We start from the raw sequence: 14,757 nt of genomic DNA, 5'->3' as shown, positions 1-14,757 counted from the left end.
TGAGATGTCAGAATGTAAATCAGGGAGAGGAAAGATTTTACAATGGGGGGACACTGACTACATCATTTTATATAGAATTATTGTAAAAAGCAGTTTTTTTATTACATTATTTTCACTGGAGTTCCTCTTTAAATTATAATTGTCCAATCACTGACTAATTTTACCACCTCAATGTAGTATGAGGTTTTACCTGCACAATCTGCTCATAGTACTCAATTTCTGTTGCCCCTCATACTACATGGATATAGTCAAATTGGTCATTGCTTGGCCAACCATCATTGGATGTGTGTATGCAGCATTAGTCACAGCTGGAAGATGTGGACAGCCAATGACGTTACAATTGATCTGCACCTCGGGGAAACCCCTCAGAAGGGAATTAGAGACAGACATTATACCTTTATACCCACTATACGTTTCCTTTTTAGAGAATTAATGAACCCAGTCAGTTGGAGTGGAAAGTTGTCCATGAAATAAAACCACTTACAAAGCATTCAAAACCACCGCATCTTTATTTAGCGATACCATAAATAAAATACATTTCCATATTTCCCCTACCTTGCTCAGGAATTATCAAAAGATATACAGAAAAACAGGGACAAGGCAATCACAAGAGACAGCGAGACCTCTGGAAAGGGCTGGGTGAGTAATGTACCAGCGTAGACAGAGACTCAGCTCTTCAACCATATACCAATTCTGTTTATCATCGTTACTCGTTTATTGTAAGGCATAGAGAGAGCGGACACCATAAAACGCCATCGTGGCTTTGGCTAATTTACAATCTCGGGATGGGTTCAGTGCATGTTTTATAAAGATGCATTTTCATTGGCATTCTTTGGTGTGAAAAATAGCATAATACTACAGAGAAAAAGAGAATAAAAAATACCAAGGCACTTAAGGCAAATATAAATCTTTCTTCAGTAACATTATATTAATGATAAGACCCGGAGATCTTCTTTATGATAAATCTTTTGGCTTCAGCAGAACGACCTACAGCCGGGTTACCCCTCAGGGATGTCTGGGATGTTGACTTCTAAGCATTTGCTATCTGTTGGCAAACTGTATTTCTTGGGTTTTTCGTCTGGATAAAGCTGTTGTGGACTAAGGTCAAGGCCTAAAATGACATTTTCCAAGTTTGAAGACCGTATTATCTCTACTGCATGGGTCAGGAGAGATGGTGACCAGAGCAAAGATGTCTTCTGCCGATGAAGCTAACGGACTTAAAGGCGGTTGCACCTTTGGTCAGCATCCATATTTTGACCACAATGAGGAGAACATGGGCGGCCTGAGCTTATTTCTTTCCAGATACTAGGGCTGCGAAGTCTTGGATGGACATCTCCTTGTTGAGGTAACTCTCATACTGACGTTTTGTGATGCGTCCGCTCTTTAAAGCATCTTCGATGTCAAATTTCTTCCCCGATTTCCTATCGACGATGACGGAGGAGTCACCATTTGGCCCCTTTATGGTGGTCTCTTCCCAGTCGCACTCCTGGCTCTGCAAATTGGAATACATCTTATAGTCGATCAGGTTCAACTTCAGAGCTTCTTCTGGTGACATCTCTCTGCCGGTGTCTGGGTCGATAACAACGATGGAACGACGGAGATGGTTCTCTCTCTGTTCTCTCTTGATTTGCATGGTTTCCAAGCGTTTTTGCAGTTGTTCAATCTCAGCATCTTTGTCTCGTGAGATCTTCTGCAGATCCCTCAGCTCTGTTTCCAAGGCAGATAAGCGAGAGTCTAGATTGACGCCGCTATCAACTTGAGTTAAGCTTCTCAGTCCCTGGGCTTCCTTTATGGTAATCTCTATCTCAGACTGCAGGTGGCGGGTCTCTAGCTGTAGGCTCTGTTTTTCCATCTGAAGTTTGTGGACTTCCTCTCTTAGATATTCCAGTTCCTTGTTGGACTTGGAGTTACTGAACTCTAACTCCGAGAGGAGTGCTTGCATGTGGTCAGCCTCTGCCTCTAACTCTCGTCTACGTCTGCCTTCCTCTTCCATCATGGACTTCAGCCTCTGTATTTCTTGCTCTGTCTCTGCGTCTTTTTCAACCTCTACCTTCTCAGTAAACACAACCTTCTCTTTCACCTCCATCTTTTCCAATCCAAGGAACTTCTTTCTTAGTGACTCCAGTTCATTTTCAAGAAGTTGCCTCCTGTGTCTTTCCTCCTCAACTTGAAGTTTTAGCAAGTTGTGTTCCTTTTCTTGTTGAGGGTCTTGTTGCAAGACGACCTTCTGTTTCAGTGTAACTTTTTCTTTTGTCTCAATCTCTCTTTGTTCCAGTTCACTCAGCCTGCTCTTCAGCCTTTGGATTTCCAGTTCTGCCACCCGCCTAGCTTGCCTCTCTCTCTCCAGTTCTTCAAGCTGACGTTCAAGTTCTGATTTCCTCCACTGTAACTTGCGAAGCTCCTCTTGCAGAGAATCTTTTTGCTTGAGCTCAGTTTCAATGCTTTTTGAGAAACTGTTGACCTCTGACTTCAGCAAAGGATCCTCTTCGTATTTCACCACCTCCTGCTGTACCACCTTTTCTCTAATCTGGGACAACTCTACTTCTTTCTTTCTAATCTTATCTTCTTGGGCCATTCTTTCACTTTCTAGGTCTATACGTTTCTTCTGCTCTTGAGCCAACTGGCTTCTTAAGGTTTCTACTTCCCTCTTGGTGTCGGGGTCTTCACGGTATTGCAGAACCTCTTGAACCACCTCCTTAACCTGTACTTGAGGTTTGGTATCAATCCAGCTTTTTATCTCCTGCTTTAATTGATTGATTTCCATCTCGGACCTCTCTACCACTCTAGTCTTCTCCAGAATTTCTCCCCGAAGTCTCTCCAATTCCGACAAGACCTCTGGATCTGTCTTGTGCTTGATGACTTCTTTGGTGATCTCTTTCACTTCCACCTGTGGACCTCGTGATTTAATGGCTGATAGTTCACTCTGGAGGGATTTCACTTGCTCCTCTGAACTTCGATATTTCCTTTCCTGCTCTATCAGCTCAAGGCGTAATTTGGCCAGTTCACTCTCGGCTTTAGGATCCGGTCGAATAATCTCACGTACTTTCTCTTGGACTACAACTTTGGCATTTTCCTCCTCCATAACGGTTATCTTGCGTATCAGCTCGTTTTTATCTCTCAGCATGATGCGTGTCTTTGAAGTCTCCTCCTCGTATTGCCTGCGAAGGTCGTTAACTTCTCTTTCAGCGGCTATATCCTTCTCCACCTTCAGCACTTCCTTCACTGTGATCTTGCCTTCGGCCATGGCTCTTTCCTTCTCCAAGCGTTTTAGCTTCTCTTGAAGGAGTAGCAGCTCCTCCTCTTCCTTTTGCCGTTGGGAATTCTCCCTCTGCAGGTTCTCCTGGAGGGTCCTGAATTCTGCAGCTAGCTGAGGATCGTTTTGAAGTTTCACCACTTCTTTCTCTGTGACCTTTTCCTGGGGCTTGTTCTTTTCTTCTGTCAAGACAACGATCCGTTCTCTCAGGTGAGCGATCTCGCTCTGCTTGGTGCTCCTCAGGCGATTCAGTTCGTCCAGCTGTTCTTTGAGCCTCTGGAAATCTTGCTGCTGGTCTTTGTCCTTCTCTATTCTCAGCACTTCCTTAACTACATACTGCTGGCCACCTTCTCTCTGCTCAAACTCCAAGGTCCGAATCTTCAGCTTCAGGGACTCCAGCTCATCCTGGAGAGACTTGTTCTTCCGTTGCTCTTCAGACACTCTTTCTAGGACCTTGTGGTAGTCCTCTTCTAGTTGAGGATCTGGAACCTTCTTTAGGACCTCCTTCTTCACAATGGTCTCCTGAGGTTTCTGGCCCTGCAGATAGATGATCTCATCCTGGCTGCTCCTGATCTCGGATTCCAGCTGCTGTCGGCGCTGCACTTCATCATCCAGCATCTTCTTAATCTTCCAGGTTTCCTCAGCAGGTTTCTCTGAATGCGCCATCTGGATGGATTCCTGACGGACTTCCACTTCTGGCTGCTGCAGAGATGAGAAACAAAACGGCAGACGAGATTAGTTTGGGCTTGGGAAAACACATGAGCCAATTATAGAAACAATGAGAAATATCAAAATGGTATATTTAAAGGAATCCTGTGAGGTTTGCTACAGAACATTTCGGATACTCTGGAGAGGGAAGTCTCTGTAACCCGGGGAGGCTTCCCCCATCCTCTCCAGCGGCTGCCCAGTAGCACAGACCCGCTCTGGCTCCTGCAGAAAGAGCCACGTCCGTGCTACTGCACAGATGCAAGCTGTCAACAAGCGGTTTTTTGGGGGTCCCATTGCCAGAAGCGGCCGGGGAAAACCTCCTGAGGACCCTCAGGCTTCCTCCACCTGAGGTTCGTATGCCAGGGGCAGTATTTTATTTTTCACACAGGTACACTTTAACCACTTAACAACCGCCTAACGCCGATAGGCGTCGGCAGGTCGAAATGGTGTTTCCATGGAACCGGCCGCTCGCCTTTCCATGTCAATTTACGGAGGGTGTCTCCGTGAACAGCCTGCGAGCCTCCGATCGCGGCTCGCAGGCGAAATGTAAACACGCGGGGAAGAAATCCCCTGTGTTTACATTATACGGCGCTGCTGTCGCAGCAGCTGTCCAAAGTAATTTCACCCAGACATTCTTTTGGCTTTAAAGAGAACACCTATTGTTCTTGAAGCTTTAAACGTGGCCAAACATCTGCCGACTTGGCAGCCGATCGACCATCCGATTCAATAATTATTATCGAAGTGGATGAAAGTCTGTGCTGCCAAGAGCATGCCCAATTAACCATACAACCAATTTCCACTAGAAATTGGTCGACTGTATCGATTGGACATGCTGGGAAATATTTGGCTAACATTCTCAGTCGGGTGCGTGGCGGTAACAGTGAGCAATCATCGCAAATGGCAATAGTGAGGGGAACTGTTTGCAGTACTGCGTTGTAACTGATCACTGCCCATACAATGCTATGGCCCTGGTCACACTACTGCCCTGTAACTGATCACTGCCCATACAATGCTATAAGCCTGGTCACAGTACTGCGCTGTAACTGATCACTGCTCATACAATGCTATGGGCCTGGTCACAGTACTGCTCTGTAACTGATCACTGCCCATACAATCCTATGGGCCTGGTCACAGTACTGCACTGTAACTGATCACTGCCCATACAATCCTATGGGCCTGGTCACAGTACTGCGCTGTAACTGATCACTGCCCATACAATGCTATGGGCCTGGTCACAGTACTGCGTTGTAACTGATCACTGCCCATACAATGCTATGGCCCTGGTCACACTACTGCCCTGTAACTGATCACTGCCCATACAATTCCATGGGCCTGGTCACAGCACAGAGCTGTAACTGATCACTCCCCATACAATGCTATGGGCCTGGTCACAGTACTGGGCTGTTACTGATCACTGCCCATACAATGCTATGGGCCTGTTCACAGTACTGGGCTGTAACTGATCACTGCCCATACAATGCTATGGGCCTGGTCACAGTACTGCTCTGTAACTGATCACTGCCCATACAATTCTATGGGCCTGGTCACAGCACTGCACTGTAACTGATCACTGCCCATACAATGCTATGGGCCTGGTCACAGCACTGCACTGTAACTGATCACTGCCCATACAATTCTATGGGCCTGGTCACAGCACTGCACTGTAACTGATCACTGCCCATACAATGCTATGGGCCTGGTCACAGCACTGCACTGTAACTGATCACTGCCCATACAATGCTATGGGCCTGGTCACAGCACTGAGCTGTAACTGATCACTGCCCGTACAATGCTATGGGCCTGGTCACAGTACTGAGCTGTAACTGATCACTGCCCATACAATTCTATGGGCCTGGTCACAGTACTGCGCTGTAACTGATCACTGACCATACAATGCTATGGGGCTGGTCACAGTACTGCGCTGTAACTGATCACTGCCCATACAATGCTATGGGCCTGGTCACAGTACTGCGCTGTAACTGATCACTGCCCATACAATTCTATGGGCCTGGTCACAGTACTGCACTGTAACTGATCACTGCCCATACAATTCTATGGGCCTGGTCACAGTACTGCACTGTAACTGATCACTGCCCATACAATGCTATGGGCCTGGTCACAGTACTGTGCTGTAACTGATCACTGCTCATACAATGCTATGGGCCTGGTCACAGTACTGTGCTGTAACTGATCACTGCCCATACAATGCTATATGCCTGGTCACAGTACTGTGCTGTAACTGATCACTGCCCGTACAATGCTATGGGCCTGGTCACAGCACTGAGCTGTAACTGATCACTACCCATACAATGCTATGGGCCTGGTCACAGTACTGCGCTGTAACTGATCACTGCCCATACAATGCTATGGGCCTGGTCACAGCACTGCGCTGTAACTGATCACTGCCCATACAATGCTATATGCCTGGTCACAGTACTGTGCTGTAACTGATCACTGCCCGTACAATGCTATGGGCCTGGTCACAGTGCTGCGCTGTAACTGATCACTGCCCATACAATGCTATGGGCCTGGTCACAGCACTGCGCTGTAACTGATCACTGCCCATACAATGCTATATGCCTGGTCACAGTACTGTGCTGTAACTGATCACTGCCCGTACAATGCTATGGGCCTGGTCACAGTACTGCGCTGTAACTGATCACTGCCCATACAATGCTATATGCCTGGTCACAGTACTGTGCTGTAACTGATCACTGCCCGTACAATGCTATGGGCCTGGTCACAGCACTGCGCTGTAACTGATCACTGCCCATACAATGCTATATGCCTGGTCACAGTACTGTGCTGTAACTGATCACTGCCCGTACAATGCTATGGGCCTGGTCACAGTACTGCGCTGTAACTGATTGCGTTATTCTACCTTGCTGCATGCAGGCTTTGTATTAGCGTCATTTTTGGAAGAACGTGTATATAGTATATGTACAGGAATTGCGTTTTTTCTTTACTACGATTTGTTAGTACAATTATTTCTGAATAGAGTCTGGTATACCCCAGAAGTAATACTTTATAACTATTCTCTTCTGTTATATGTAATCATTGCGGCTGCTGAATTGAGCTTTTGCGACTGTTTTATAGCGGTTATTTCGCTCAGCCCGATAGAACGTTGGTGGGATCACACGGCGTCTGCCAGGAAAACGCATCGGCCTCGGTTACCTGACGCAGAAGATTCTGGGCGAACTCCAGAGTCTGCAGCCTCTGCCTGTTCACTGCATTGGCCTCTGTGAACTTCGAAGTCAAGTCAGCCTCCTGTAGGGAAAAGAGACAGAAGAGTCACACCACAGACTGGGAGAGGGGATTTTTGGTGGGGGAGGGGCTTCTTGTAAGGGGGAGGGACTCCTGGTGGGAGCAGGGGATTATGGTGAAGGTAGGGGCTCCTGCTGAGGGAGGAGGGGCTTTTTTGTGGAGTGGGAGGGGCTCCTGCTGAGGGAGTCGGGGCTTTTGGTGAGGGGAGGGGTGCCTGCTGAGGGAGGAGGGGCTTTTTGGTGAGGGGAGGGGTGCCTGATGATAGAGGAGGGGCTTTTAGTGAGGGGAGGGGCTCCTGCTGAGGGAGGAGGGGCTTTTTGTGAAGTGGGAGGGGCTCCTCCTGAGGGAGGAGGTCTTTTTGTGAAGTGGGAGGGGCTCCTGCTGAGGGAGGAGGGGCATTTGGTGAGGGGAGGGGCTCCTGCTGAGGGAGGAGGGGCTTTTGGTGAAAGAGGAGGGGTGCCTGCTGAGGGAGGAGGGGCTTTTGGTGAGAGAGGAGGGGTGCCTGCTGAGGGAGGAGGGGCTTCTGGTGAGGGGAGGGGCTCCTGCTGAGAGAGGAGTGGCTCCTGCTGAGGGAGGAGGGGTGCCTGCTGAGGGAGGAGGGGCTTCTGGTGTAAGGAGAGTCTATACTTGCCTCCTCCTTCACTTTGGCTGCCGGTGACGTGATTTTGGGCCGCTTAGTGTAGACGCCTCTCCTGTTCTCCATGTCCATCACCGACCTCAGCTTCTCAGTCTCCAGCTCATAATCCTGATAGAAAGTCACAGAAGAGACAGGCATGAAATACACCCTAAACAATCGTGCAGGATCCCTACGGGTGATAGTCTGCCGTCTGTACACCAGATCACTGTACAGATAAGCTGCTGGTGTATGGAGGGGAGGGGCAGAGTCAGGGGGAGGAGTCTGTCACAGCTCCTTGGTCAGAGGAGTGTCGTGTAACTGGACGGATCAGTAAAGTGGAGGCCGCAGACATCGGGGACAGAGGCACTCACATGAGATTCCCTCCTTAGGACTGGTCCTCTTATCAGTCAGCAAGCAGACAAGACATGCAATGTTCAGACCTGGGCAATAGGGGGCGCTGTACTCCTAGATCAGGCTTTCTCAACCAGGGTTCCTTGAGCACTCTGCAGGGGTTCCCTGGCATGTTCCCCCATTGTGATGGAAGTATATAGAGCACATTATAATAGGTGGTACTGTAACAAGAAGCACTAATTTGGGGGGTCAGGAGACTGTATAATGAGTGGCAGTGTAACAGGGAGTAGTGAAATAAACATTTCCCTGGCTATGGGATTGCCGTTCTGTCTTCCTGTGTCAGTGTCAGATGCTGCTTGCCTGAGACAACAGCAGCAAACATGTGACTCATCTAGTCACCTCCCACATGAGGTAGTCAGGGAGGAGTTTGGGGGGGAGTTTCCCTTTGCGCACAAAGCTGACCACCTGACCTGATGGCAGACATTCACCAGAGGTGATCACTAGCGATTATCCCGCATGCTGGCCATCTCACATGTATGTTTAGTGATAGTAAACCAGTGTCGGTGTGTGTTAGGCCTTACCTTGACTGCTTGCTGGTACTGCTGAGCGCTGCTGGTGACATGCTCCAGGTCCTGCTCTCTGTCCGAAATCTCACCCAGGAGGAGCTGCAGGAGACACAAGCAGGGGAGTGAGGTTTATTTCAGAGGGGGGCAGCGTGGGGTAAGGATGGGGGGGGGGGTGGCCTCTTTGTGACACTCTGAACTAGTGGCGGCAGACTGCCCCCACCCCCATATAATTGCTTGTGGCTGCCAGTCGCAAGGCTGAACAGCCCAACAAAAGAACGCCCCCGGCGTCCGTGGTAAAGAGACCTGACTCAAATATAAAGGAAGTGCTTTTACCCTTTTCCAATCCAATTATGCGACCACCCCCCTCCCTCCCGCAACACTTACTTTATGCCATTGTACAGGGAGGGTCCATGGAGTGCAGCTGTGGCGCAGGGCTGGAAGGTCTCTACCGCCTCACTCACTAGCAGGAGGGCGGGCCAGCAGCAGGGGGCAGTGCCAGCTGGCATGCTGTAGCTCCACCCCCATCCCACAAGCACCAGCTTAATAATGGTATTATGTGGCGCTGTACCAAAGAGGATCAAACTTTCAACTACATCCAATACTTTGATCCACACAGGGTGACTCCACGCTGCGCTAGATCCGGCAACAGCATCCCTAACAGCGTCCCCAAATGCACCCACCTAATGTTTGAATTACTTGGGCGTGGCACAGCGGCGGAGGATGGGCCTCATATTGTGTGTACGCACGCACCCCTCCAGTAACTGCCTGGTGACATGGATGCCGGTATTGCTGTACAGAGGAGGAGTTCCGTAGCAAGGCCTGGTCACACTCCGCCAGCCCCACAGGCTTAGGGCCTCCCTGAATCCAGAACTTTAAGGTGATCCCAACAATCCGATCAGGCAATCTATCAAGTAGTGTTGGGTCCGATACTGTCCAGCAATCGTTTTATCACCTCACACCATTTGCCTTATACAAGATTTCAACAAATTGAAATGTGCTGTGCATGAAACAGGCATTACCCGCTGGTCCTTCAGCTTGCTCTCCACTTGCTTGATGCCGTCAGTGTCTTTGGGCTCATGGTTTGGAATATTCCGCAGCCATCCGTCAACCTGGTCGTAGCCACTGCGATAGTTGGAATAGGCGGTCTTGGCCTTCTGCAAGCCTTGAGACCTAAAAAGAGAAGGTGCATAAGTCCAGACCAGCTACAACGTCGTGTCCTGCAAGGCCCACCCTATCACACCCTACTGATCCCTAAACTTTGTGCCAGACTGCTGGTACCAGACCACCCCTACGTGTCATGTGTCCCAAGGAAACAGAAACGACCACGCCCAAAACATTGTGTATTCACCGATTTGCTCCAATACAAGGAATTGTGTGCCATCTCTTTGTTCTGTCCTTCAGCTACAACATCCTGGCTCCCCCCGGTCTCATCGCTGCTGCTACAACGTTGTTGCTCCCCTCACATTTAGGCTTTGCTGCTACATCATCATGGCCTCCTCTAAGTCTGATCTCTTACATACAGTATGTTAGGTCCCAGACAGGCCCGGATCTACCTCGCAGGAGCCTACAGGCACAGATGTCCTGGCACCCTAGACTCCGCCCTCTATGAACCTGCAAACCTCCGCCGAACTGCACCGCAAGTGTGCTGGAGTGTCCCAGCTGTCACTCCTCCCTTACTTCACTTGCCCCGCGTAGGTAGCTACAGAAGTCCCTTGACATTAAGTAGCTAGAGGTGCCCTCAACTAAAGGAAGATCTTGTCAGTGGAATGCTGAGAGCCGGGTGAGTAACCTCTCATTTACATAGGGAAGGAGGGAGGCACTCTGGGAGGAGAGTGAGCCGCCTTTCCATCATAAGACGCCAGTAGGCACGTGCCTCCACTGCCTTATGGTAAATCCGGCCCTGGTCCCAGATATTTCCACCGCAGTCTCCCTCTCACACTGCAGAGGCAAAACAAAAGTTTGCCTTCATAAAACAGAAGGTATTTATGATGATTCAGCTTGGAGTGAGCTTGAGATGTCCCCCACAATGCATCACTGCTGAATATATGCAAATCATCCTTTGTTGTCCCTGTAGGCTAGCCACACCACCAGAACCACTGGAATGCAATGATGTGTCAGCTTGTTAATTGTACAGAGCCATAATAATCCAACATGCATATCGACTGTTTCAGATTGGTTGATCCTCATCAGTGCATGGCATGGATAAATGTGGCTTTATGGGGAGGACTTGAAGCCCCCAGAGTTATAGATTACCCATCCAGCTCAGGGTGAACCACAACTCCCAGGAGTTTGTAAGGGGCTACAGAGGTCCAAAAAACCCTCCTACTAAAATGCTATGGAAGATAAAAAGTTTTGTTTCAAGAAGGCAAGCTTCGGTTTTCCATAGCATTTTAGTAAGAGGGCTTTGTAGCCCCTCACACACTCCTGGGAGTTGTGGTTCACCATGAGCTTGCTGGGTAATCTGTACGGCTGCATAAGGAAAGCGATTCTGTCATAATTCTGTTACCAGGAATACATAGCGGACATCCAAGAGAATAAACGTTTGGGAAGTGAGGAGGACATATGATGGGGGGCCTCAGACTTCATCCTGCAGGAAGGAAGGGGGTCTCACCTGCTCTGTATCTGCTGGTCCAGCTGGGAGTAGCGCTGATTGAGTTTGGACACCTCAGCCTCCTGGCGCTCAATGTCGGGACAATGCTCCTGGAAGCGATTGGCCAGATTATTGCAGCACAGCTTACTGTTGTGAAGGTTCTGCTCAGCTTCTGCAAGGACTCCTCTACCCTTCTGCAGCTCGGAGCTCATGGCCTGGGAGGGAGAAGAAGATGGTCAACAACCTGCCTCTCTGTCCATATCGGCATTATAGGGTAACTGCGGCTACACAGAGATCAACCTCATAGAATGTCTACTTTAGGGGGCCCAGCAGGAAACCTCATAGGGAAATTGCACTAACGTGATTGGGTGGACAGCACCATCTCCAACTGCTCAGATTCGGGTAGGTTGTAGTAAGCTACGCCCACATTATCCAGCCAATCACAACGCTTTGTGCTGTAGGGGGTGCTGTGATTGTGACTGTTCCCCATGAGGCTTCCTGGTGGATCCCCTATAGTAAACCAGAGCCAATGAATCGGTTACTGAAACTGAACATCTTCGTATGGTCTTCCAAGGTTCGGAGAGGGCGACAGAGTCCAGGCTGGCTGTCTAAACAGATTGTTGGGTATGAAGATCTCCCCCACGTGTGAATATTGCCAATTAAAAGGATAAACTAGGCGACAAAAGGAATATACCTTTACTTGCATGTGGCTTCTTCCAGGCCCTAGAAGTCATTTGCGTCTCTTGCTGCAGCTCCGGTTCCCCCCGGTGTCCTGCTTGGCAGCCTCTAAGCGTTGTTGTGTTCTGCATATGTGTGGGCGCATACGAGCACCCAAGGTCAAACACGCCCGTGTCCTCTGGAGTGTGGGTGCGTTCTCGTACAAGGCGGGCGCATGCACAGATAACGCTGACCCATCAAGGATCAGCCACCCTCAGAGGCTGTCAGTGGGCCCCCAGAGAAGACCGAAGCTGCGGCGAGGGACACAAATGACTTGTAAGGGCTGGAAGATGCTCAAAGTAAAACTACATTTCTTTTGTTGCCCCGCTTGTCCTTTAACCACCCTGGCGTTCTATTAAGATCGCCAGGGCGGCTGCGGGAGGGTTTTTTTTAAATAAAAAAAAAACTATTTCATGCAGCCAACTGAAAGTTGGCTGCATGAAAGCCCACTAGAGGGCGCTCCGGAGGCGTTCTTCCGATCGCCTCCGGCGCCCAGAATAAACAAGGAAGGCCGCAATGAGCGGACTTCCTTGTTTTGCTTACATCGTCGCCATAGCGACGAGCGGAGTGACGTCATGGACGTCAGCCGACGTCCTGACGTCAGACGCATCCGATCCAGCCCTTAGCGCTGGCCGGAACTTTTTGTTCCGGCTACGCTGGGCTCAGGCGGCTGGGGGGACCCTCTTTTGCCGCTGCTCGCGGCGGATCGCCGCAGAGCGGCGGCGATCAGGCAGCACACGCGGCTGGCAAAGTGCTGGCTGCGTGTGCTGCTCTTTATTTGAAGAAAATCGGCCCAGCAGGGCCTGAGCGGCAGCCTCCGGCGGTGATGGACGAGCTGAGCTCGTCCATACCGCCCGGCTGGTTAAGTCAAGTGTTATTATAACAAATATATTAGCTCAGACCTTAAGGTGCATCTAAGGACAGTGATGTAGCTAAGGAGCTGTGGGCCCCAATGCAAGTTTTACATGGGGCCCCCCCAAGCACTCTATACATAACAATTAATATGGCGCACCAAAACCTGCCAATGGCAACTGCAGTGTCAGAGGTGCAAGAAGGGGATGGAAATAGCTTGTTAATGATTACCACTATTCAAAGTAACTATAGAAGTGATTATTATGGGCACAGGACCAATAGAGAGCTAATACCGCAGTTGAGGGAGGGCCGCGATGCGATCGCTACCTCTGCACCCCCTATTGCTACGCCCCTGTCTAAAGACATACAGAGCTGGACCTTTTCTGTTCCTCTCATAGCACCAATCAGCTTCTGGGGCGGGTTAATACTTATCAGGAACGGCACTGATTGGTCGCTGGAGGAAGACATAAGCAGTCAGCCGCTCCATGAACTGGAGATGGGCGTGGCATCCGCTCACCGATAACTCCTGCAGCTTCCTGTCGATGGCTCGAGGGTCATCGGGAACGGTGTCATCCTGGCATAACTTGGTCTCATAAGTGGCCAGCAGGTCCCGGCTCTTCTGCAGGCTGCCCTCCAGGCGATTGCCTGCCTCGATCCTGCAGGAACATAAGCGCAAGAGAGGGATGTCACATCCTGTCCTCTAAAGTGAAGCGACAGCCCCTCCCCCACACACACACACACATGCAGAGGACCGACAGAGCTGGCATGGAGGAGAAAAAACATCCAAATACCTTTATTTTCAGGTCCCAAATAACTAAATAATAATACATTAATACAGCTATTGTCTGGGAGACTCCTCACTGTCCAGTGCAACAGGATCCCCCCTCCTTCCATCTCACAGCCAGATTAATAAGGGAATTATGTAAAGACACTCAGAGGAGATATTAGGTGAAGCTGGGTGGGCGTTCCTCTGACTTGTTCTAGTCAGATAGTCTTCATACAGGAATCAGGGCCAGGCAGCACAGAGCAGAACAAGCACTTTATAGGATCTACTAGAAACCCTGTATAATAATAATGAAATGCTATTGGAAGTCAGCCTGCCAACGATGAAAAGCTTACTGGTCCACATCAGTGTCTGGAGTCACATTTTACGAGGGGGAAAAGGGGGGTCTAAACTATGACTGCCACATTCCTGAAAATTATACTTCTTTCTACTGCATGACTCAACAGGTTTCAGTACATCTCTAGGAAGCCTCCAGAGGGCGCCACCTAACAAGCTTCTCCCTCAAGTTCTGTTTCCAGGAAGGTCTAACGTTCTAAGGTCTTTGTTGGATGCCTTCTCATGTGGTGGTAATGTCACAGTTATCAAGCTGTCCAACCACCAGCAGACATCAGAGTCCCTCAGAGGTGTGGCACTGAAGGTAAGTTAGTATGACCAGCCAGATCTGGTGGATTTAACCCCATCAGTCCATCTGCCGAGGTTCACAGGAGTCTAGAGGTGGAACGATGCTCACACATCGACACACTGTAATCCAGGGGTCCCCAAACTTTTTTGGTCAAGGGCCGGGTCAATATACTTCAGACTGCTGGGGGGCCGGAACATACATAAAATGATGCTGAAAAACATTACATGGAATCTAGGTATTGATTCCCCCAATCAGGAGAACTCCCAGCAGCCTCCATTCAGTCATGCGGCGCCCGGAGAGTGTCTTTGTGCACCAGACAGTGAAGCATACTCAGGTGACAAGCTGCCTTCCAGTTGGACAGCGGTGTCACCTGATGCAGAATAGGATTGGAAGCCAGCGAATGACTGCTCACTGTCTGCTTCTACAGTATGTGG

The 14,757-nt window shown here is 49.5% G+C and overlaps 1 protein-coding gene across 2 annotated transcripts in view; it reads right to left on the bottom strand.

Moving 5' to 3' along the window:
- Positions 1–490: 490 nt before the first annotated feature.
- The window catches only part of PPL (periplakin), a 135,065-nt gene continuing 120,798 nt past the window's right edge, over positions 491–14,757 (bottom strand). For both annotated transcript variants that reach the window (XM_068243475.1, XM_068243477.1), the window contains 7 exons: positions 13,435–13,573; positions 11,370–11,563; positions 9,778–9,928; positions 8,774–8,857; positions 7,857–7,970; positions 7,136–7,228; positions 491–3,955 (listed from right to left, as the gene is read on the bottom strand). In XM_068243475.1, coding sequence (XP_068099576.1) covers positions 1,289–3,955; positions 7,136–7,228; positions 7,857–7,970; positions 8,774–8,857; positions 9,778–9,928; positions 11,370–11,563; positions 13,435–13,573 — 3,442 coding nt within the window. In that variant the 3' untranslated portion in view covers positions 491–1,288. The remainder of the gene's footprint in view (positions 3,956–7,135; positions 7,229–7,856; positions 7,971–8,773; positions 8,858–9,777; positions 9,929–11,369; positions 11,564–13,434; positions 13,574–14,757) is intronic.

This window comes from Hyperolius riggenbachi, chromosome 7 (assembly GCF_040937935.1).
Source record: "Hyperolius riggenbachi isolate aHypRig1 chromosome 7, aHypRig1.pri, whole genome shotgun sequence".
NCBI lineage: Eukaryota > Metazoa > Chordata > Amphibia > Anura > Hyperoliidae > Hyperolius > Hyperolius riggenbachi.
This window is presented reverse-complemented; position numbering and strand designations above follow the sequence as displayed.